The sequence below is a fragment of the Geotrypetes seraphini genome, chromosome 3 (genome assembly GCF_902459505.1).
Source record: "Geotrypetes seraphini chromosome 3, aGeoSer1.1, whole genome shotgun sequence".
NCBI classification, from domain to species: Eukaryota; Metazoa; Chordata; class Amphibia; order Gymnophiona; family Dermophiidae; genus Geotrypetes; species Geotrypetes seraphini.
The window spans coordinates 315,873,775-315,899,629 of NC_047086.1; the positions used below are offsets into that span (position 1 = coordinate 315,873,775).

Consider the following 25,855-nt stretch of genomic DNA (forward strand, 5'->3'; position numbering starts at 1 on the left):
GCCCACCATCCATCTTCCCTACTTTGTCCTTTCCCATCAATCTAACATTTCCCCTCTGTGATCCTATCTATCCTCTCCCAGTGTCACCATCTGCTTTTCCAGAGTCCTTGTTCCTGTGTCTCCCTCTGTGTCCAGCATTGTACCTCTGTATAGCTGTCCCTATGTTCCCTTCATGCCTAGCATCTTTTCTCTATGTCACTGTCACTGCCTTTGTTCCATCCCTTATCCATTTTATCCCCTCTCTCCAGCCCCTCCCTTTTTGCAGGTTCTGTGTCGATTGCCCATCACCCATCTCCCTTCTCTCCCATCCCCCTCCCGCCCCTATGTAGTCCTGTGCTATCTCCCCTCTTTCCAGCCCTCCCTTTGCTCTTCTCTTCTCTCTCCAGTTTCCCCCCTTTGAAGGCCCTGTGACCTTCTCCCCTCGCTCCAACCTCCCTCCATTGCAGAACTTGTGCCCATCTCTCATCTCTCCAGCCCCCTACCCTTGCAAGTCCGTTGATTCTCCCTTCCTCCGCAGGTCCACCGCCACCATGGCTTCCTTTCATTTTTTTTTTTCACTCCCAGTCCTGCTGTGGTGCACTTTGATTTCAATGTCATATTTCACACAGGCCTGCTTCGGGGCTTTTACTCAGCTGTATAGAAGCAGAAGACTCCAGAGTAGGCCTCTGTGAAGCGCAGCATTGAAAGCAAAGTTCAGTATGGCAGGACTGAGAGTGAAAAAATAAAAGAAAGCCACAGTGGTGCTGGAACTGCGGAGGAAGGGAGAATCATCGAACCTGCAAGGGTATGGGGGCTGGAGAGGGATCTGCTGCCTTTCCTGCAGCTTGAATGAGCATCAGATGAGGGAGGAGGGAACTGGCCGTGGGTCAAGGCCAAGCGGTATTTACCAACATTGACATAGGGCTTGGATTCTCTAAAGCCCCAAATCCTTTGAGGTGTTGCCACTTTAGCTTCATGAAACTTGATTGATTGATTGAGTGGCTGCCTGCTCAACCAATCAAATTACATGAAACAAAAGTGGCATGCCCTAGGGGATTCAGGAGGTAATACAGAATCCCAGCCCTACAGCCATGCTCTTTCTTTCTGCTTGCTGCAGCAAGCGAAAGGAAAAAAAAAAAAGCACATAGGGCTGAGGATTCACTACCAGACAGTGAATCCCCTAACAGCAGGATGCTAAAGATGAGGTAAGGAGCAGAAGTTGAAAACCTGTACCCGATTATTGCTTCAGCCTTCTGGGGATTCACTGAATACCCTGAAGGCCCTGACCATAAGCCACTGGTTGCCATACTGGGACAAACCGAAGATCCATCAAGTCCAGTGCAGCAGATATATAATCCTACTCATATAGCAGGCAATGCATAAAATATTTTTGCACAACAATGCCTAGTTTATTATGAACATTCAATATGTTTGGGGCTTACCATTGGCAGACCATTATATTCTCTATTTTAATTTGGACTGTCAGTTTATTTCTTCAGTCCAAGTCCATCAATCCATGTATTCAGATGTGAACCTGTGAATTAATCAGAATGTTTTTGGGATACATTTGTGTAATAGAATAAACGATGCAACCACCCTTGGGGTTGTACCAGAGGTGAGAGGTAGTGATTTTTAAATGGAAATTGGAGTACATTGTTATATGAATTGTTTGATTAAACAGGGGCACGAGATCTGAAATTTCCCAAGGTTGATTTAATACAGAGGAATTTTGTTCCAATGTATAATTATGAGAGAGATAAATTGGATCCTATCTTATAATTCAGCCTGTAGTGATCAATATTGTAAAAAAAACGATGACTGCTATGGGCCAGGTATTAGCTTCTTCATTTTTATTCATACACGTGCTGTCATTTAACTTAGAAATGTGCTGGTGCAAATCTAATCTAGATGGGATAAGGCCAGTTATCTGCACTGTTTGCAAGAGTATCATAAGAAGGTGAGAGAAGCCATGAAATCTTATTATGCAAAGAAAATTCTAGGTGTGCTTCACAAGACCAGGAATCTGTGTAAAATAGCTTCCTGATGTTCTGGCAAATGTTCCTACTGTAGAAATTTAATTTTGCAACTTATTTGGTGGACAAAGTTGACTTGCTTAGGGATAGTCTTGCTGGAAATCAAAATCAGCATCGAAAGGCACAAGGAAGAATGTTTATCCGGGACCGTTTTTCAGATATTACATTAGATGGGTTGGAAAAACATGTTTCCTCCATTTTGCCATCTGATCAGTTGTTAGACCCATGCCCTTTTTAAGTATTGAAAGTCACTCTTGAAAGAAGATTCTTTTCCAATGCTCGTTCAATTGATAAATTGATTTTTAGATGACAACAACTGATTGTTAACATTAAAGAGGGAAGTGATACTCACTGGGGTCAAAATTCAAAGTGATTTAACAAGCCAGAAGCAGCTCCTGACAGTTATATTTGTTCAGGGCTAACCACTCATTTTATAATGGCACTTATCCACTTAAAATATCTGGTTAACATCTAACAGAAAACTGGCTATTTTGAGGGTGTTCCGAGGGCAGAGTCAGTACTGTACTTGGCTGGTAAAATGTCAATATTCTCAATATCCTTCATGTTCCCAGATAATTAAGGGGCCCTTTTACTAAACTGTATTAAGCGATGAAGTGCACTTAAAGCTACTTAAAATGATGTACTGGGGACATGCTCATGCATCCTGTGGTAACTGCCACATTAGCATATGCTAATCTGTGCACTAAAAATATTTGTATTTGGCGGGGGGTGGGGGAGAGAAGGCATGTCAGGAGCAGAGTGTGTGTGTTCCCAGTGGTGTAGTAAAGGGGGGTAGGCAGTGGGGGGGGGCGGTCTGCCTCGGGTGCGGTTTTCCTTGGGGCGCTGGCACCTCTCCTGCTCTCCAACTCCTTTCCACTCCTCCCTCTGCCATGTGCATACCCCTTCCCCCCAGACCTTTTTAACTTTGACATGAGCAGGCACAAACTTGCTGCTTGCGTCAGCTTCAGTGCTCACTCTGATGTCACTTCCGGGTCCTCGCCTAGGAAGTGACATCAGAGAAAGCGCCAAAGCCGACACGAGCAGCAAGTTTGTGGCTGCTCACACCAAAGATAAAAAGATACAGGGAAGGGAGTGCATGCGTGCGCACAGCAGGGAGGGGGGTCAGGAAAGAGGGTGGGAGAGGGGCGCCGCTCACCCCTGCTATGCCACTGGGTGTTCTAACTTAGCATGTACTAATTAGTCAATACATGAATACCATATGAGCCCTTACAGACAGAAGTTAGGGGAGAGTGTGGCGTAGTGGAGAAAGCTACAGCCTCAGCACCCTGAGGTTGTGGGTTCAAACCCATGCTGCTCCCTGTGACCCTGGGCAAGTCACTTAATCCCCCCATTGCCCCAGGTACGTTAGATAGATTGTGAGCCTGCCGGGACAGAGAGGGAAAAACTGCTTGAGTACCTGAATAATAATAATAATAATTTTATTTCTTATATACCGCTGTACCGTGAAGTTCTAAGCGGTTTACAGTAGAAACAGAAGAAATGCAATAAGTAAGATTAATTAAGATGAAGAGAGAGTACTTAGAGTTCCCTGACTGTCCCAAAGGCTCACATTCTTGCTAAAGTACTTGAGAAAAATAAATTAGTTAGGTTATAAACATAGAGTAGAAGAAGGTAGGAAAACAGTTCATAGGAAAATTAATTTTGAATACATTATACATTATATATTGTTCAAGGCGGAATACAAATTATAGGAGATTTGGACATTACCAAAAGAATTGCGTAATAAAGATTATCTAGATAAATTACATAACAGTGATTCATGTACATTACATGGTGTGGTAGAGGATTCAATTATGAAAATTACATATCAGGGAGTCAAGTGATAAGAGAATATAGTGGAGAATATCAGTATATACGGTTTACAGATTGGAAGTTGCCTAATAATGACATAAGAAGTTTATTGGATAGTGTGGAAAATGTTTATATAGGAATCAGAGTATGTATGATAGGAAAGGTTCTAAGAATTGATTAATGTGTTATTCTATAGAGGGAGAGCTTGTGCATAAAGGGAGGATATTAGTTGGTAATGACGTGTTTTCTGAATAGAAATGTTTTGATTTCTTTTCGAAATACTTTGATGTCTGTTGTATTGATTATTGAATAAATGCATGTAAACCATTCTGAGCTCCCCTGGGAGAACGGTATAGAAAATTGAATAAATAAATAAGTTACATGTTTTATTGGCAAGAAAAATCTTTTCACCCTTACCTCATGACACCCCCAGGGATCCATTCCTGCCCCAACCAATTTTTTTCATGCTGCCTCCTCCCCCCCCACTCATCCTAATTCAGTCACTAGGTTTTACCTCATTCATCTATACCAGGAATCTCAAAGTCCCTCCTTGAGGGCCGCAATCCAGTCAGGTTTTCAGGATTTCCCCAATGAATATGCATTGAAAGCAGTGCATGCACATAGATGTCATGCATATTCATTGGGGAAATCCTGAAAACTGACTGGATTGCGGCCCTCAAGGAGGGACTTTGAGACCTCTGATCTGTACAGACGACATACAAATACTTGCTACCCTTACTCAAAACAACTGACAAGAGATTGCACGCTTAAATTCTAAACTGGATTGTGCTTCAGCCTGAATACAAGCTCATCAACTGAAATTAAATCCTGAAAAAAACAAAAGGTATGGTCCTAGCAGGTATCACTGATTTTTACATCATTCATCAAATTCTTAGGAGGGACATTGAAATGACACCTTGTCTTGCCATCTATATGTCTCTAATGTTATAAAAAGCAGCTTCTTCAACCTGAAACTCAATTCATCTATATATTCTCTTCTAACGAAACCCACAATTTGACTTCTTATCCACTCCTTAATAATCTCAAAAGTTGATTATTTTTATGCCCTTTTACATAGCACCTGTTCCAATAACATCCATAATCTACAAACCATCTAAAATGCTGCTGCAAAACTGATATCCGGAGCGCATAAATATAGAAACATGATGGAAGATAAAAGCCAAATGGCCCATCTAGTCTGCCCATCCACCCCATCCACTATCTCCTTTTCTTACTATGTTCCCCTCTCTCCCTTTTAAGAGAGGAACACTGGCTTCCAATATGCTATTGAATCTCCTATAAAGTTCCCCTATTAACTCATAAGATACATCAATCTGGCATGCCCCTCTATCTGTCCAAGCTCCTAATCCCTCACTTCCTTAACAAATCCCTCATATGTTTTTCACAACAGAACTTCCTCAACATTCCATCATTCTGTCATATCTGTTTTGACTTTATTCAACATAAGATCTATAGTATAACTGGTTCCTTCCATTCTGACTACTACATCAAGCTATATTAGATTAAGGTAGAATTCTGTGTCAGGTTTAAGCTGCTGTTGGTAGTTTATCAAGGTCTGCATGGGTTGGCCCCCAGATACCTAATGGACTGTCTATCGTATTATATTGTACTCTCTAAGTTGCATTCCTCTGACTACTGGGATTTGAAGATCCCGACGAGAAAGGAGTTAAAATTGCAAACAACAAAGGCAGGTGTGTTCTCCTGTGTCGGTTAGATATTGTTTATTTATTATAAGAGTACAAGAAAGTAGTCTACATTGAGGAAAAGACCCCTGAGGCAGGCCTCATGTCCGAAACACGAACATGTTGAGTCTTAAGATTGAGCACCACAGGTCTCCCCCTTTGTTTTTCTTTGCTCTACCTTGAGGAGGTAGGATCTCCTGTTTGGGTGTGTCTTCCTGTGCTTAAAACAGTTTGAAACTACTGAAGAACTACAAATTAGGCAACTAAAGAGCTTATGTATTAATGAGCATTTTGGTCACAAGAACGAGAGTAGGGAAGGAGCCCAGATGAAACGGAGCCACATAGCAGGTGGGGAAGGAAGTAAACACAAAACTAGCCCTTGGATGCATGAATGTTCCTCATGGCTTGATCTTGCAGGGCCACATAGTGTCCTACTATCTCTCAATAAATGTCATTAAAGGGGAGTGGTGGCATCCTCTAGACTCCCTCTTAGATATTAACATTAATAAGTATAACATTCATTTTACAGCACATTAATGCTGGCTCTTTGGCATTTACACTAACCAGCTTAAAAATGTATCCCTTGTATACCCCCCTCCCCCCCCAAATAATGACTACATTATATAATAAGTCTGAGTGTTCTATCAAGTATTTCCACCTAAGAGGCTTGCTGTGCCAATTAACACTGGGATAGGGCATGGGGATTCTAAAACTTTATCTGAGTATCCTTAGAAGCTCATTTTCAAAAAAGAAAAATGCCAAAAAGTGGCATAAAGGGGCAGATGGACAATTTTCTCATAAACTCATCCGATTTCCTATTTTCAAAACCTATTTTCAAGATGGATATCTATGCCATTAATCCTTAGTTTGTCTAAATCTCAAAGATGTAAATGCCAATTGCCAGTTGCAAATGTCATGGGCAGTCCTAAGAAAGCAACAAGCAGGTTTCTAGAGTAACCTGTTAGTCAGTGCAGTGGACTCCAGGGAAGGAGATTCTGGCCCATATCTTGCTCTTAACTACTGCACTTGTGGTGGAAGGTGTGAGCCCACCAAAACTCACCAGAAACTTACTATACCTACATATAGGTGACACATGTAAGCATAACAGCTGTTGATATGGTGTACAGTTGGGTACAATAGATATTAGATGAGTTGGGTACAATAGATATTAGATGAGTTTTGGAGAGATCACCATACCATATAACTGGGTTATGGTGAGTTATGTACCTGGGACCTTTTATGTGAAGTTAATGCAGTGCCTCCTGATTTGCCCCACTATTCTGCTGGGATGTCTACATGGCCAACCAGCTATGAATGCTGGCCCCTCCTACATCTCAATGGCATGTTTTGTGCATTTTTCTTTTTAAGATGTGTGTGCTTTTTTTGTTTTTTTTTAAATGGTTCAAAATGACAGATACACATCTGAAAAATGCCCATTTTCAAATAAACAAGATAGACATTTTGTAGTTTTGAAAATGGCCATGTTTAGTACTGGATTTTTGTGCGTCTTTTACAAAATGGCCAAACTCGGATTTGGACATCTTATCAAAAATGCCCCCTTCCTATTCTAACATTTTACTGTCCTTAATCTAATTGAGGGAGAGTTCTAGATCTCAGACTGAACAGGACTTCTTCAGCTGCAGCACATTCAAACCACATTCATCTCTCTTATTTTCTGAGGAAAAATCTTTTGCATATAAAGCCAATGGCATAAAGGCCAAGCCAACCCCCCCCCCCAAAAAAAAAAAAAAAAAAGGGAAACTGAGGAATTATTTTATGTTTCTGAGTCTCCTTCTACCTAAGCTCCCAGGTTTTCTTATAGAAATCTCACCTGCAACCCTCTGTGAGGATTATTTTTTACTTGAACTGAAAATTATACAACAGTCCAGATTTTTAATAAATTTATACAATATTTCACTCTCAAGGATATATTCAAAATGCTCATAAATCTTCAAAAATTATCCTCAAATAATCATTAGGATCTTACTATCTGGGATCATTTGGTATTACTTCACATTGAAGCACTAGGCATTATTACTTCTTTTTCCTCAAGAAAAAATTGCAACTGGGAGGGTTAAAAAAATATATAAGAATTTTGATCCAATTGAATCAAACATTTACAAGGAAATCTTAACTGAAATTTTGCCACATATTTTTTTAATTCAAGAAACCTTTTCCTCCTTGTCCAAGTAGTTTTCAAAATGTCTGGGAACATAGAGATCTTACTTTCTAAGAAGGTCATGGTTCAAAGGCTTCCTACAATCCAGAACCTACAGGGTTAAAACAAAGCAAGAAAAATCAGACCATGGTTCAACCCCTGCGGAGTTCCTCAGGGATCACCCTTATCGCCCACACTATTCAATATATACATAGCCTCCCTCAGCTTCTACCTAGACAAACATGGCATAACCTCATACAGCTATGCAGATGACATCATTATTCTCCTCCCCTTCGACCACCCAGAACCCTCCATGACAAGCACAATACACAGAACACTTGAAACAGTAGCAACATGGATGACAGAGCACAAATTAAAACTTAACCCTGACAAAACCAACTTCATCCTCCTAGAAAATAATAAAACTCCTACCTTAACAAATTTAGTAATAAACTCGATCTCATACCCTATTCAACCCACACTAAAACTTCTGGGAGTACTAATTGACAGAGGCTGTACCATGCAACCACAAATCAACAAAGTAATAAAAGCATCATTCGTGACCATGAGAAAATTCTTCGACAAGAATCAATTCCTACTTTTGGTACAATCTCTTATCCTTGGACTAATAGACTACTGCAACATATTATACCTCCCATGCACAGCGACCAGGAAAAAATAATTACAAACAATACAAAATACAGCCCTAAGATTCATCTACTCATTGAAAAAATATGACCACATCACAGAGGCATACCATGACTCACACTGGCTCCCAATACAAGCAAGAGTACACTTCAAATTCTACTGCCTACTATTCAAAGCTATTAACGGAGAAAGCCCAACCTACTGGAATAACCGACTAATTCAATCCTCCTCATCCAGGCACAGGAGAACCCACTCTTTTCACACACCTATCATCCAAAAATGTCAAATGAAAAAAACTATATGACAACCTAATAGCCACCAAAGCAGCTAAACAGGACAGACAAATCACCATTCTATTGTCATCGACCACAGACTACAAAACCTTCAAGAAAGATACTAAAACCCTACTCTTTAAAAATACATAAAACCTATCTAACAAGACCAGTTCCTACCCAGACCCCACCTACCCACTCTATACCCACTCTATACCCTTAATAGCATATTATAATATGCTTCTAACTACTCAACCAATGCTAAAATACCTTTATTTACCCAATACCTACCACCTTAAGATCTCGACAACTCTTTGGTAATTCTTATGTAACTCTTATGACATCTCTTATGCTATTCCTGTAAACTTTTATGTAATTTCTGAAAACTTTTATGTAATCCGCCTTGAACCGCAGGGTATTGGCGGAATAGAAATCACTAATGTAATGTAATGCAATGTCATCTCTTTAAGCCTAAAAAATAGCCTCCTTGTCTTGATTAAAGACAAACGTCACCAGAAGAGTCGAACAGCAAATGACTTCCTCTTCTGAAGTTTCCAAAATTTTTGTAATATTCAAAGGGCTAGCCATCTCAGATAAAACCAATGAAGAAGACGACTTCTTTTTAGATATAGGCAGAAAATATATTTTTTGAAGGGGAGGCAAACCATTCTCAAGGTATTTTACAACACTGCATATTTGATTTTCTTTTTATTCTTTGAAGTATACATTCTCTCTGTAATGTGAATTGTCCCCTCTCTTATGTGGACTTATTTAGAGTTTTGTGCACAATTAATGCTTTGTTTTCGGTCTGATTTGACCTAACTTGTAAATTTTTCTTTAATTATTAATGTGGCATAGTCCTATTTCATATATATATGAACCGCGCTAGCGGTTTAACACGCATAATAGCACGCGTTAAACCACCGGACGCGCTAGCCGCTAATGCTTCCCTTGAGCGGGCGGTAGTTTTTAGGCCAGCGCGGGGATTAATGCGTGATGAAAAGTCACGCGCATTAACCCCGCTAGCGTGGCCTGATAAAAGGAGCCCATAATGTTTCTTGCACACAAGCTCAGATACATTCCATTACTTTCATTCAAATTAAAATAAATATATCAAATATTTGTGTTTGCTACCAAACCCCACAAATCGTGTCCTAGACATATACTTGACTGAATTATGCAAAAATTCACATTTTTAAATCCCTGGATACTCCAAAAAGGATGTAAAATTATTTCCAGTGTTTTGCATATAAAAATAGCTGTAATAAGGTCACAGCACACACCTGCATTCTCCAAACACCTCTAATCTCTCTCTCTCTCTACATATATTTTTACCATTTCAAAAGCTTATAAAGTTGATTTTAAAGTTGACATTAAATGCAGGTGTCAGTGACAAATACTACACATACATGAAAATTTGTGCCACAAACGGGCCCCATCAGGCTTTCTACATGCTCCCCTTAATTTCCAACATTCTCTGGGGCCCTCATTACTCTGCGATCATGCATGTGTGATTGTGCAATCTCAAATGCAATCACAGACACCGATGTGGCTCACCAATGCTGCTTATTCTGGCACCTTTCCTGTCCCCTTGGCACCAGTTAAAACTAAACATTTAGGCCCTGAGCTTCAAAAATCCTCTCTTTCCTCTCCCCTCAGCTGCTGGCTGTACTCCTGAGCTGCCATGCATGCGTGGCCTAGGGTCCGAAAGCTCTGACAGGACTGGAACTTTCCTGAAGCTTCCCCAACTGCAAACAAGCCTCCCCAAAGCTCAAAAGTAGTCTTTCTGCCTCCTGCAACACTAACTATTTTAGATTTGGTTTTAGTGGAATGAAGTGTATAATACAAGAGGTATCATTTTGCTTAGTAAGTATAGATTATTTTGCTCTGTGCTTATTAATTTTTAGAATTAAATATAAATTGTAGATTTCTTTATAAAGATAGTTTACCCCTCTCCTCTCCATCTGCTGATGAACTAGCAAAATTCTTCAACGAGAAAGTCACCACCTTACGATGCTCCTTCCCTCCAACACCCTCTTATAACTCCCTTGTGCTCGCCGCCCCCAACCCCAATCTAACCGATGCCAACCATATCCCAGCCGATAGATCCTGGACCACCTTCGATCTCGTCTCCGATTCCCAGGTCTCCAAACTCTGCCTCAAGTTAAAATCCTGCAACTGCACCTTGGATCCTTTCCCCTCCTACTTATACGAAAATATTCCCACACAAGCCATCTCATCTCTCACCAAACTTATAAATTCTGCTTTACTCTCAGGCCTATTTTCTGCAGAAATGGGAGTCATTGCCTTATCCCCTCTTTTGAAAAAAGCCGATCTAAACCCCTCCACACCGTCCAGCTATCGCCCAATAGCTAACATCCCTCTCCTGACCAAGATGCTGGAGTCCATCATAGCCACCCAACTCTCATCCTATCTTGAGAGATTCTCCATTCTACTACCCTACCAACATGGCTTCAGACCCAACTTTAGCACTGAATCCCTTTTGGCCTCTTTAATTTCAAAAGTCCAACATCTTCACTCTTGCAACAAGTTCGCTGTCCTTCTTCAATTCGATCTTTCCGCAGCCTTCGACATTGTCCATCATGACATACTAATCCTTCAACTTTCTGAAATTGGCATAAACTCCACAGTCTTAGATTGGTTCTCAAAATTCCTACGTTCTCGCTCCTACTTCGTTAACATGAACGGTATCTCATCCTCCCCTTGGAAACCGATTTGCGGGGTTCCTCAGGGTTCACCTCTATCCCCGATTCTTTTCAACGTTTATATGTCCTCTCTGAAACTCCTCAAACTTTCCCCCTTCGAGACACTCTACACCTACGCCGACGACATTCTTGTCCTCCTCGAGACCGACTCCAACCTCACCAACCTCTCCGACAACATCTCTTCTTGTATAACGAACCTCCAATCCTGGGCTCTCACCGTTCAAATGAAACTCAATGAGACCAAAACAAAACTCCTTTGGCTAGGCCCAAAATTAGATCAGCTGCCCACCCTCATCCCACTATCCTCAGGCACCAACCTGCCGCTTGAACACTCAAGCAAAGTTCTGGGAATCATCTTGGACTCTACACTGTCCTTCAACGATCACCTCAACTCCTTAGTAAAAAAATGCTTTTTCAACCTTCACATGCTAAGAAAAGTCAGATCCTGCTTCCACCAACAACACTTCGCTATCCTCGTTCAATCCATTATTCTTTCTAGACTGGATTACTGCAACTCCATCTACCTAAGCCTAACAAAGAAAAGTCTTCTCAGACTCCAGCGGATTCAGAATACCGCGGCTAAATTAATTTTCGCAAAAAGCAAATTTGACCACGTCTCCCCGCTTCTATCTAAGCTTCACTGGCTCCCAGTTTTCCTCAGGGTCCACTACAAATGCGCCTGCCTAACCTTCAAGTCATTACACGGTATCCTTCCTCCCCTGTTTCCACTATCCTGGCTCTCCGCAAATCCCAACTCCACCAGATCCTCTCAGAAATTCATACTATCATTCCCCTCTTTAAAAGGCATTTCCCATACAGGTAAACTTGGAACATCCCTCCTCTTCAAGATCACCGAGCTGTGGAACAGCTTATCCGCCCCTCTCCGGAGCGCGACCTCCCTCCAACACTTCAGAAAACATTTGAAAACTTGGCTTTTCTCCAAAATGTAACCACTCCCTCCCTCTCCTCTACACTTAATCCCTTCTCTCTCCTCTTATTGCCAAGCTCCTCTTCTTCCCATTGTAACTCCTTTCTTTTGTAATTCCTGTAAACCGTGTCGAGCTCTACTTCTGTGGAGATGATGCGGTATACAAACTTAAGGTTTAGTTTAGTTTAGTTTAGATCTCATAAAAAAAACTTATTACCTAATTTCCATAGTATAAAAGCCTTTTCCCCATAGCTTTTAAACTTGAACGTTCTACTGGAGATAGAAACCTGACTGTCTCAGCCTACAGCTTTAACAGAATAGCCAAGCGATGTTAGTACATCAATTGCTTGGTTACTTTGCATGGGGTTTTAGCTAATTTGCATGGCTGGATTGGAAAATGGGCGATTGAGGGGGAAAAACATGTGGTGGGCCGTTTTATGAATTGGGGTCGGTAAAAGCGATCATTGCTAAAGCTGTGAAAACAGGTTTAGCGACAATCACTGACTTTAGTGCATCTAGACCTAAGGTTCTGTGAGAAAGTTAGAATAGCTGTAAAGGTCACCAGGGTAATCTGTTTTACTGTGTGAAGCTCAAAGGCCCTGATTCTGCAAAGTGCCGTCCCGATTTTAGGAAGCTGTAGGCGTCCTACAGCTGTCTATCAGCCAATCAGGATGCACATTTTTTTAAAAAACTGCTCCCCAGACAGGCCGCCTATATTGAAGGCGCCTCCAGGAGCCTAGGGAGAACCGCAAGACGCTCTAGGCGCCTGGGCCAATCAGGCCTTAGACTTAGTGGGGATGGGCGGACCCGCTATGCCTAAGACCTGATTGGTCCAGGCTTCATGGACACCGGTTACAGAATCGGGGTTAGTGTAGGCCCAATTCTGTATTGGATGCCCCTCCTGGGCCGTCCTATACAGAATCTGGGCCAAAGAGTCTATTTGTAGCAGTTCCCTAAGAATCAAATCTATATAGAGAGAGGAAAAGTCCAAGGTAACCTTCTTTAATTAATTTTCTATACCGTCTCCTATTAAGTCATTAAGATCTTAAGTGTCATATTTGATCAAAAACTCTCCTATCACGAACACATCAGCAGTGCAATTAAATCAACTTTTTATCGACTGCGTCAAATTCAGTCAGTCTCAAACTTCTTAGAGTCCAAATCACTCAACTTGCTTATTCATTCCCTGGCAATATCCAAGATCGATTACTGCAACGCCTGATTTAAAGGAATTACACGAAAAGAGATACGACGCTTGCAAAACATTCAAAATGCATCCATTAAACTTATAATGAAAACCAAGAAATTCTATGACGTCTTGCATCTCTTAAGGAAAGCCCACTGGCTTCCTGTTGCTCACCGAATAACTTATAAAATATGCTTACTAACTTTCAAAACACTTCTTTTAAAGGCCCCAGTATTCATCGACAGACTCCTTATCCCATACGTCACCACAAGATCACTTGGATCTAATGATCAGCATTTATTGACAGTACACCCTTAAAATTATCTATAACTGTCGGCAATACATCTTTTCTGTCATGGCTCCACAAACCTGGAATTCTCTTCCTAGTCATTGAGAAGAGTGCTTTCTGGAGAGATTTAAAAGTAACCTAAAATGCTTTCTCTTTAGGGATGCCTTTGATCTTTAAGCTTTTTAAGTCAGGATCTTAGCTGCTTATTCGAGTTTTCACTTCTCCACAGAGCTGCTTCCCCTTTTGTGTTTTCTGCTGGTTTTTATCTTTTGTCTATTTCGTTATTCTCCCTTTCGTATTACCAGTTATCTCCTCTTTACTTTCGGTTTTTCTCTACTCACCCATCCTGATGTCTTTCCCTTTACTGTTCTTTTTTCCTATCCATTATTGTATTTCCTACCCTCCTCTCCCTTTGGGCCCAGTAAGTCCTGTACGTCCTTTTTAAGTTTGTCATTTGGTTCCCCTTGAATGTTGTAAATTTTAAATAAAACTTGTATAACTTGGCTTGTACTACTTATCTAGGTACTAGCAATATTCCAGATTGGTAACTGGATAAAATGAAGATAGTTTCTTGAAGTCCTATCTTTATCTGGCAGTTACCTACCTAAAAGGCTGAATAACACTGCTTAAGTAGGTAAATGCCAGCTCCACCCTGGACCACCCCAGCACTTTCCCTTGGATTCTATAAAGGGCACACAGATTTGCATGAGTTCCTGGAGAGAAGAGGACATCTTGCTGGGTAAGTATACATTATTTTACTCTATGCTTTGATAATTTTGGAATAACGGATAAATTGTAGGTTCCTTTAACAATTTAGATCAGTGTGTCACAGACTTTTTAAGGTACAGCACACTAATGTCACGGCTACGTCTGGAGGGCACCCGGAAATGCGCAGACATCGACGCAATGATGTCACACGAATGTATGATGTCATCATGTCGATGTCCACGCATGTGTGGATGTCCTCCAGCCGCAGCCATGAGCCTCCGATTACCACTGGTGGGGGGTTGCTGCAGAAGGAGAGGTGAAGAGAAGGAGGAGAGGTGAAGAGAAGGAGCAGAGGCGCCGGCGAGGAGGAGAGGCACAGTTGCCGGCTGACTGACTACAGGATGTGCCTCTCGCCATAAGAGGCACTGTCCTGTAAGCAGTCAGCCGGTGCCTCTCCTCCTTGCCGACATCTTGCAGCACACCTGGAATTTGCAGGGGCACACTAGTGTGCTGCAGCACCCAGTTTGCGATACACTGGTTTAGATTAGAGAATGACATGGTGTCAAAATTCATCACCGTTCCAGTTCCCGCGGATAACCGCGGGAAATAATCCCATGTCATTTTCTAGTATCTATTTCAACCTCGGTCCTTCTACATCAGCATTCTTCAAAGCAAAGCTTGTGGGTCAGTGGTTGTGGCCATTCATACTCTGATTCTTAAGTGAGCCAAGGATAATGAAGTCATTGTGACATCACTGATGTGATTGGCTCTTAGGCACTGGTGGAATGAGGCATTATGACATCACAATATCTGCTCTGGATATCAGAGACTGTCATTCTGTAGTGTCTATTTCAACCTCAGTCCTTCTACACCAGCATTCTTCAAAGCAAAGCTTGCGGGTCAGTGGTTGTGGCCATTCATACTCTGATTCTTCCCTCTCTCCTTAAAGAATGACATGGAGATGGTTTCCCGCAGTTATCCACGAGGACGGGAACGGTGATGAATTTTGTCACCGTGTCATTCTCTAGTTTAGATCTTAAAAGAACAAACTTCACTTATTGCCTAGTTTCCATAGTATAAACATTTCCCCATAGCTTTTAAACTTAAACTTTCTACTAGAGATAAAAACCTAATTGTCCCAGACTACAGTTTTATCAGATAATCTCTGGCAGGCATAGCAGGGTCTAATCTCAGTCTTCATTCTCACCCACTCTCCCCACTCTCACCTATCCCTAGTCACTTAGATTCCATTATTCTAATTAGGACAACAGGAGAACTTGCTAAGAATCAAACACTAAATAAAGCATACAATATAATCCTAGGTTCTCTATACTAGTCTAATATTCTCAGCAGCTTAACAAAGTTTAATTAAGATGCAGACAGTAGTCCAGCAGTGAGAGGGGTGCTACCTAGTCTTTTGCACTGAGTGTCACATGTATGATTATCTCCCAGTTGGTGAGAAGTTCTGTGTCTGTGTGTGTGTGTGTCTGGTGCAAAGAGTGCCCAGATCTCAGAGAATGAGTCTATTCCCTTGAGACTAAAGTAGCAGACTTGGGGGAGCTGGGGGAGACAGAGAGGTACATAGAGGAGGCCTACAGGGACATTGTGGAGAATTCCCACCTCCAGTCTGGCAGCCCTTGTGGTGACTTGGAGGAGGGAGGTCTCCTAAAAGGAGAGCATCACCATGGTGAAGTAGGAAATAATCTTGTAGCCAGGACCTACCCAACAGGGGATGCAATATCCTCTCACACTGAAGATGTGTCTCCAGAGGCTTCTGCCCAGGAAGGGTTAGGACTGCTATTATAGTTGGTGATTCGATCATTAGGCATGTAGATAGCTAGGTGGCTAGTGGGCATTAGGATCTTACATTCAAACCAGAGCTGCCTTATTGTATTGTTTGTTTAATTTTGCAAGCCAATAATGCAGTAAGGTCACTGTGTTTCTCAGTGTCTTGAAGGTACTCTCGTTTTAAGATCCTATATACACACTAAACTAGAATGAAATCTTTGCCCAGGAGCTAGTTTGAATGCTGTGAAAACCCTTATAATCACTTCATATTGTCTAAGGAAAATCTTGCCTGCCTGGTGCAAAGGTGGCAGACCTCACGAGTCAGCTAGATAGGATTTTAGATAATGCTGGGGAAAAGCTGGCTGTCTCGATACATGTAAATACCAATGGCATATGAAAAAGTGGGAGGAAGGTTCTGGAAGCCAAATGTAGGCTCTTAGGTAGAACACAAAAAACCAAATCATCTAGGGTAGCATTTTCAAAAATGCTTCCCATTCTATTTGCAGAACCCAAGAGGCAGGCAGAGCTCTGAACTGAAGTCTCAATGTGTGGTTGAAACAATGGTGCAGAGATGAGGGATTTAATTTTGTTAGGAACTGGGCAACCTTCTGGACCAGGGGAATCCTATTTTGAAAGGATGGATTCCACCTTAGTCAGAATGGAACTAGGCTGCTGGCGCTAACATAACAGAGATAGAGCAGATTTTATATTAAGATGGGTGGGGGAAAGCTGACAGTCACCCAGGAGCAGATGGTTTGCTGTGGAGTATCCTTGAATGAAACAGAATATTTAGGAATTTCCAATAAACAGGTTTCAATAATGGTGAAAGAAAGCCAAGAGGCAAGGCAGAGTAAAGGTCACAAGGAAGACAGAGTAAAGGTTACAAATTATCCCTGACAACTTCTAAGCAGCCTATAAATGAAAAGGAAAAATAGAATTTGAAGTGTATATACTAGTGACCAGGGTTGGCCACTGTGAAGATGGGCTACTGGACTACATGGACCATTGGTCTGACCCAGTAAGGCTATTCTTATGTTCTTATGTACTCTAACTCTCCCATCTTATTTTTAAGTCTTCTAGCACCTTGGGGATTAGCGCCCAAGATAAATCTGGGTGTCATTATAGACAATACCCTGAAACCTTCTGCCCAATGTGCAGTGACAGCCAAAAAAGCAAACAAGATGCTAGGAATTATTAGAAAAGGGATGGTAAATAAGACTAAGAATGTTATAATGCCTCTGTATCACTCCATGGTGCAACCTCACTTTGAGTATTGCATTCAATTCTGGTCGCTGTATCTCAAAAAAGATATAGCGGAATTAGAAAAGGTTCAAAGAAGGGCAACTAAGATGATAAAGAGTATAGAATTCCTCTCGTATGAAGAAAGACTAAAGAGGTTAGAGCTCTTCAGCTTGGAAAAGAGACAGTTAAGGGACGATATGATTGAAGTCTACAAAATCCTGAGTGGTGTAGAACGGATACAAGTGCACCAATTTTTTACTCAATCAAAAATTACAAAGACTAGGGGACACCCGATGAAGTTACAGGGAAATACTTTTAAAACCAATAGAAGGAAATATTTTTTCACTCAGAGAATAGTAAAGCTTTGCAACATGTTGCCAGATTACCAGTGACCTGGATTGGCCTCTGTGGAAACTTGATACTGGGCTAGGTGGACCACTGGTCTGACCCAGTATGGCTATTCTTATGTTTTTAACTCCATGGCTGCTGTGATTTTTGTTGTGGACACCCCTGGCTTGCATTGGGAGCATTCACCTATGTGGGCCCCCTCCCCAGGAGGCAATAGGTATTTTTAAATCTCTGATTACATTTTGTACATTAGATATTAAAGTTGGATATAATGCAGGATTGAAATAGCACATAAATTATGTTACTATGTCAGTCTAATGCTGATTAGAACAAAGCACCCCCCCCCCAGATAGAATTCTGACTCTCAATTAAATACTTCTTCATCTTTTAAAAGCTCAGGCCCTTGGCACTATCTAAATCAGGGGTGTCCAACCTGCGGCCCCGTGAAGTATTTTGTGCGGCCCCGGTCGAGGGCGATGTAGTGTTTTCCTCTGCTGCCCCCAGGTGTTTACCATCTTGCCGGCTCCCACCTCTGTCTTGCTGCAGCGTTTGCGCATTTGTGCGGCCCCAGAAACATATTTTTGGGCCGATGCGGCCCAGGGAAGCCAAAAGGTTGGACACCCCTGATCTAAATGGAACAGAGGGTTATTGATAGGATATACCATTGAAACAAATGTTTCTCCATACTAAACATTTGTTCTCCATCTACTCTGGAGATTCAACAAGGAAGCAAAAGGCATATATAGTACTAGCAAATATTTAAGTTACACACTAGGAAAAACTGCAGTTATAAAGAAACTAGACAACTAGAAAAAGATACCTAGGAAGAGACTAGAATTTCTCATGTGGCTTGATTTTAAGAATAGATAAGACAAGCATCTGTCTGAGAGGCCATAGGCAGAGCTGAGGGGCTGTGGCTCAGTGGTTGAGCTGCTGTCTCTGCACCCAGAATTTATGAGATCAAATCCTGGTGCTGCTCCTTGTGACCCTGGGCAAGTCACTTAATCCTCCAGTGCCCACCACTTTGAATGTCAGCTTTGAAATGCTAAAGTGATAAAAAGGCAGTATACAAGTTCCTATTCCCTTTCCCTAAGCCTTAACCTCTAATATTATTTGGGGCAGATTAACCAATGCTCATGCAAAAAGTCTTTCACTAATGTTCCTGTAGTTTTTAGATGGAAAGTACGGTGATTATTCTCACAGAAAAATTGGAAACAATTTTTGTGTCGAAGGAAAACTGAAAATAATACCCTACAGCGTTCTTTGTCATGTCATTCTTGCTTCTGGTGCAGCATAATATGATATATAAGGCCACTGTTGCAATATAAACTAGCTGTGGTATGATTATAGCATTTCAAAGTTCCCAACAACTAAATTGATAGCAATTTGTTTTTATCCATTTTTGCTCAATAATTTAGGGCCAAATATAATTAGTTTTTTTCCACTGACATAAAATATGAAGAACACTTCAATAGAAAGACTGCTCAGGTCAAAAACATTAGTATAAAATGAAAAAGTGAATACCTGCTGAAAAACATGGTACACTGGTCAATAGACATATCTAATTTTTAACCTGAAAACCAGAATGTTGCAACTGTGTAATGTCAGAACTGTAGCACATGACAGAAATTAACTTGGAGCAACAAGACCCAACATATGCATGTCATCTATTTCAACTCATGAGTGTTCTTTTTGAATTTCTATGTACTCAACGAGAGAACAATTCAGATTGGATAATTTAAATACTGTACATTGATGTTCAGTGTTCTACAGAATGCTATTGCGTAGTATAAAACTCACCTCTCGTGACTCGTTCAGGTCAATGTTAAGAAAAAAACATCTGGGGGAAAAATTGAACCAGTTAATATTCAGCTGGCAGCAATCAGCATTTTTTAAAATGCTGACTACCCAGGGCAGAATTATCCCTGCATATTCAGTGCAGTACTGGGCACTAGTACTGATTATGCAGGGCTAATTTCATTTCTTATGTGCTGGTCGATAGAGCTTATGTGAGTTTGAGCCAATTTTCAATCCCCAGAAGCACATAGCCACCCCCTCCAACTTCTGAATCTCCTCTCTCTCACTGAAGAGATAAAATTCCCTCCCTAACCCTTACCTTCTATTGAGGCAAGATTCCCCCCCCCCTACCAGACCCCCTCCCCAGGTCTTTATCTACTTCCCTCATCCCACTCAAGTGGGCACTCCTCGAGTCTACCAAATGCCTCTATTATATTCTCTTGCTCTCATCTACTTTGTATTTTACTCTCCCTTCTAGTTTTTCTCTCTTTTGTACTTTCCCTGTTCCATGTACAAGGGAATTCTTTTCCGTATTTCCAGTTGATTTTATTGTAAACCACCTCACTGTTTTTGTAATGAGAGGCAATATATCAAAATCTAACAAACATAATTCATTAAAACCCTGGTGGTCCAGTAGCAAATTCCAATCACTGCTGCCTCTGGAAAATGGCTGCCACTATCTCTCACGACAGCCCCACATTTTCTAGAGGCAGCCACTAGTACGTGGTGTTTGTTCCTGCCCCCATTGTCTCCACTGGACCACCAAGAACTTTTGGTAAGCCTGGAAAGGGGAGGGGGGATTTATCATGAGTAGGGATGGGAAAGTGGTTATGGACCTGGAGGACCGGGAAGAGAATCTTGTCTTGTTAGTGGGAAGGGAGGGGGATTGGAAAGGGGCTATGTGTTTCTGGGGGGGAGGGAGGGAGACTGCAATTGGGGAAGATTTGCTTCCAAGGGCTGGGAGGGACCTGGAAGCTAACTGGGCACCGACTGATTCAAACCAGTGCTCATTTAATGCTGCATAAATTTAGGACAACCTTTTTCTGTGCTAATTTTATGCATTTGCTCAGTTGGTTAGGGGACTGACAATCTAATTAATTAATGAGGTATTAAGAAATAACTGGTGTTAATTGGCAGTCTTCTGGAGTTACGCAATCTTTTGCTCCATACCCTATTCTATAACATGTGCACCTAAGGGATCCTTTTACTAATGTGTGCTAGCGTTTTTAGCGCACACTGAAGATTAGCGCTTGCAAACCACGCATTAAACAAAAAATACTAATGCAAGCCCTAGCGTTAGCGTCTAGCACGCGTAGCATTGTAGCGCGTGCTACAACCACTAGCGCATCTTAGTAAAAGGAGCCCTAAGTTTCATAGCATGCAACTCGATAAGGGAGGAACATGGATGGGTCAGGGGCGTTCTCAGAAATTAGGCGCGATGTTATAGAATACTTGGATTTGCACACCCAGCTACCATCAGTTGGAAAGTCCTTGCATTCAAAGTTAGGCACGGGAATTGTGCAGAGCACCCTTTTCAGAATACAGTCAAACCTTGGATAGCAAGTAACTTGATGTGCGATTGTTTTGCAAGACGAGCAAAACATTTTATTAAATTCTAACTCGATAAACGGGCGTTGTCTTGTAGTACAAGCACATATACGCATGTCGTATCGCATCACTGATTGCGTCGCAGAGCGCAGCTGAACATAATATAAGCACCCGCAGTTCAAGCGAACACCTCACGCTGAGTGCGGCTGAATGTAATAAAAGCATCACGCCCAATTCACCCGCAGTTCAAGCGTGCTGTATAAGTGCGCATATCAGGAATGCAAAGTACAGTATTTTGTTTTAAAGTTTTTGGGTTGTGGAACGAATTGTCTGAGTTTCCATTATTTCCTATGGGGAAATTTGCTTTGATATACGAGTGCTTTGGATTACAAGCATGCTTCCGGAACAAATTATGCTCGCAAACCAAGGTTTTACTGTACTAGCTTAGCCCGGATCTTAACCTAACTTTGGGTGCCGTTTACTGAATCTGGCCCATAATGACCAGAATTTTTTTCTTTTTTAAATAAAAGCACTTAGATGTTCAGAATGATGCGAAACATCTAAGTGATTTTTGACTACTGACCTCATATGAAGCCGCACGGAATTGTAATAATTTATGAACGCATGAAACACATGGAAAGCCATCTAACCTTTTTGAACACGATGGGTTCTTCCTCCCATACAGGATTCACAGCATTGCCTTGAGAAGTCTTGGTCTTGAAAGCTTTCCGTCTTGTGTCAACCGGCAGGCCAAACATGTCTATTTCTACATAAGTGCCAACTTTTTTATCAGAAAGAAACTGTCCTGAAATGATCTGAAAACGTGAAAGCATTTCATTAGTCTTTACTGGTACTAGGAAGGGCCTGAACAAGTCTCAGAATCTGATACAATTTTTTCCTGCCTAGTAGTCTTCCCTTGCTCCTCTAGGCTTCCAGCTCAAGAAACCAAGGTTGGGATCCAGTGCTCCTTTGTAATTTTACCCATGAATTTCCCTTCTTTTTCATATACTTCCTCTCAGCTCATTTGACCATTCATTGTACTAGGGATTATTCATCAGGAATTACTCTAGAATGTTTGAATTATGAGCCTTAGTGGATTATGGGGGTAACTTAATAAAGTATGCTTTACCCGTGGGAAATCACTGTTATAAAATTGCATGGGCTACTTACTGACATTTCTGTTAGTGCCACTAGGTGGAGCTGTGAGATACATGTGTTATTTTATAAAATAGGTGTGTACAGCATACATCTAGCCATAGAAATGATAAGTAGTATTAGTATATGCAGAAAATTGCAACTGCCTCGGGGAAGGCGTACCTTTGTGAAGGAAGCGTTGCAAACTCCTGGGAAGCCTATTTTATAAAGGCATAGTATGTGCTGCCTTTATAAAATGGGTATGTTTTCTATATTTTTTTGTTTGTCTTCAACTTAGTTCTTGGGACACACCTAGCCAGTCAGGTTTTGGGGATATCCCCAATGGATATGCGTGTGATAGATTTGCATATAATGAAGGCACCAATCTGGCCCTTCTTTGATAATTGGAAGAATTCCAGTTCTCAAATTGTAAGAGAAGTTTCATATTAGTGACTTGTTGTACTGTGCTTACTTTGCAGAAGCCATTGCCTTCTGGTAAAATCCTACCGTGTACTAAAAGAGGCTTGTTTGGGTTCATTCCTTGAGGGCAACAAGCAGACCAGGTTTTCAGGGTATCCCTAATAAATATACATCAATCACCTAAGAATGGAGCTAATTATAATATATAAATAGCGTCATCTATAGATACCATAAACCCATTCAATACCTGCTATTACTAAGGGCTCCTTTTACAAAGTAGCACTAGTGGTTTTAGTGCACGCACCGGATTAGCACATGCTACAGTGCGCGCTAGCTGAAAATCTACCGCCTGCTCACAAGGAGGCGGTAGTGGCTAGCGTGCACGGCAACTTAGCGCACGTTAAGGTCCTAGCGCGGCTTTGTAAAAGGAGCCCTAAGACTCCAATAAATTAATTTTTCAAACATTTGTTAAGTTAATTTAATATATATTTTTTATAAGGCTCTCCCCTATATTATCGGTATGCACCAAATGGGTTTCGTTGCTCAAATACATTAATCAAACAACACCAGACTGGCATTTCACATATTAAATCTAACACAAACTAGAAAGATCCAGCTTTCTCTGTATCTTTGGATGCAGAGAAGGCCTTTGATCGGGTGGAATGGACCTTCCTGTATCAAGCAATGGATTGGTTTGGTATTGGTTCTGGATTTATACAAATTATTCAAACCTTGTATAGTTCCCCTTATGCAAGATTATACATTAATAATTTTTCAGAGCGTTTTCATCTGTAGAGGGGAGTTAGACAAGGGTGTCCATTATCCCCTTTGTTTTTTGATATTGTACTGGAACCCTTGCTACTGGCTATTCAACAGGCAAAGGAGATTCAGGGTATTCTTTATACAGGTTGGGAATACAAGGTCTCTGCTTATGCAGATGGCATATTGCTTCGTTTGAGGAATCCTGAAACCACCATTCCACATTAGCTGGATCTGATTGATAGATTTGGAAAATTCTCTGGTTACAAAATAAACTGGAGCAAATCAGAGGTTCTTCAACTAAATGTATATTATACAAAAGGATTATTTGATACTTTCCCTTTTCTTTGGAAGGAAGAGGGTATAAAATATTTAGGTATTTGGATAGAAAGTATGAAACTATGAAAGTAAATGAAAAATCTTTATTGCTGAAGGTCACAGAAATGTGTGGGCACTGGAACCCATTACATCTGTCTTGGTGAGGGAGAGTCCAAACAGTTAAGATGATCATTTTGCCTGTGGCTTGCTACCAAATGGGTATGCTACCAATGTTTTTTCAGGGGTCTTTTTACAAGAAATTAAATAGTATTCTGACAAAATTTATTTGGCGGGGGAAAGCAGCAAGAATTGCCTTGGTGTCTCTAAAAAAAACCAATTGCGGAGGGTAGGGTAAATTTTCCCAAATTTTATAGGTACCATCAAGCCTATATTATGCATCAGGGTACGTACTGGATCCTCCCTGAGCTCATGGAAAATCTCCCAGATTGGTTATGGTTGGAATGGCAACTCATGTCTCCACTGTGATTAGGTCACGTTCTAAGTATCAAGATGCCTAGGCTGTATAAGGACAAAAGAATTTTAGTAGACACGTGACAAACTTTAAAATTTATTAATAATTTAACACCTATTCCAATCCATAAATCCACGTGTCAGACCCTCTGGCTGAACTCCAAGATTCAAATTGGTGGATTTAAGGTCATCTGGAAACACTGGATGAAGGCAGGCATATGGACTTTGGATGATGTTATATTTGATGGTAAGCTGCTTGACTTTTCACGATTGCAACATAAATTTGGTCTTAACAAATCACAAAATTATAGATGGTTGCAGCTGAAGCAGGCTATTCAGGAGGGGTTCCCTGAGTGGAAAAATCTTAAAAATCAATTTAGCTTGCTGGTCTTATGTTTTCAGGTGGACTTCCTGGGACACTAGGCCGCTCAGTGGTATAAATTAATATCTGGATTTTTGAATATGAAACCAAAGACTGGTCTACGTGACATTTGGAGCATTGAGATAAAGCATCAAATTACTGCATCTTAATGGCCACAAATTTGGGCTTGGAGGATGAGATGTACGGTGTCGGCATCTATGAGACAAACTTGGTATTTTTTGTTACATAGAGCAGTTTGGACACCAGTTTGTTTACAGAAATTAGATAGCTCTAAGTCTAACAGATGCTGGCATTGTCATCTCGAAACTGGGGATTTATATCATTTACTATTCTACTGTCCATTGATACTTTGCTTTTGGAACTCCTTTTGAGGTCAAATGAATAATTTACTGGAGAATCCGGTGGCATTATTGTATGATACGGTATTATTTGGTACATGAATGAGAGCTAAGAGCCAAATTTCTGCTAATAATAATAAACTTTTGCTTATCATGACAGGAGTTGCCATACAGCAAATTATGAAAAATTTGAAAAATTGGGATCGGCTGAATTATAATTTTTGGTGGAATTCATTATGCCAAATCTTTAAAATGGAAAGGGTAATAGCCATACAGGAGGGGCATTTTAAGAAATTTAGAGATGTTTGGGAGCCATTGACAAAATATTATACAGAATGAATATTATTTTCTCCCTTTGTTCATACACATCCAGGGTGGGGAAAGGGGTGGGAATACTTTAAGATTTCTTATGCTTAAGAACAATTGTTGGTTATAAGAGAGGGGGATATTTGATGTGAGTTAGAATTTGATGGTATATCAAGTGATGTTAAAGTATAAAATGATTGTATTTTAGGTTACACTTGTTGAAAGTTTTAAAAATGAATAAAGATTTACAAATATATATATATATATATATTAACACAATACAAATACATTCTATCAATCACCCAACATTTATCAATGAAACTCTCCCTTACCCAATGATACAAAGTGTTAAGTGGATTTAATAAAAAGAAATTAAAAACTGGTTTAAGAGATATTTGGAGCATTGAGATTAGGCATGAAATTACTGCATCTCAATGGCCACGAATTTGGTCTTGGAGGATGAAATGTACGATGTCAGCATCTATGAGACAAACTTGGTTTTTTCTGTTGCACAGTGTTATGAATTTTTGGAAATCAATTTGGGACCAAATTAATAATTTAT

At 40.8% G+C, this 25,855-nt stretch overlaps 1 protein-coding gene across 11 annotated transcripts in view; it reads right to left on the minus strand.

Moving 5' to 3' along the window:
• PLCB1 (phospholipase C beta 1) overlaps positions 1–25,855 on the minus strand; it is a 1,208,816-nt gene that overhangs the window by 352,521 nt on the left and 830,440 nt on the right. For all 11 annotated transcript variants that reach the window (XM_033937380.1, XM_033937379.1, XM_033937383.1 and 8 more), the window contains one exon: positions 21,816–21,980. In XM_033937380.1, the coding sequence (XP_033793271.1) occupies positions 21,816–21,980 (165 nt within the window). The remainder of the gene's footprint in view (positions 1–21,815; positions 21,981–25,855) is intronic.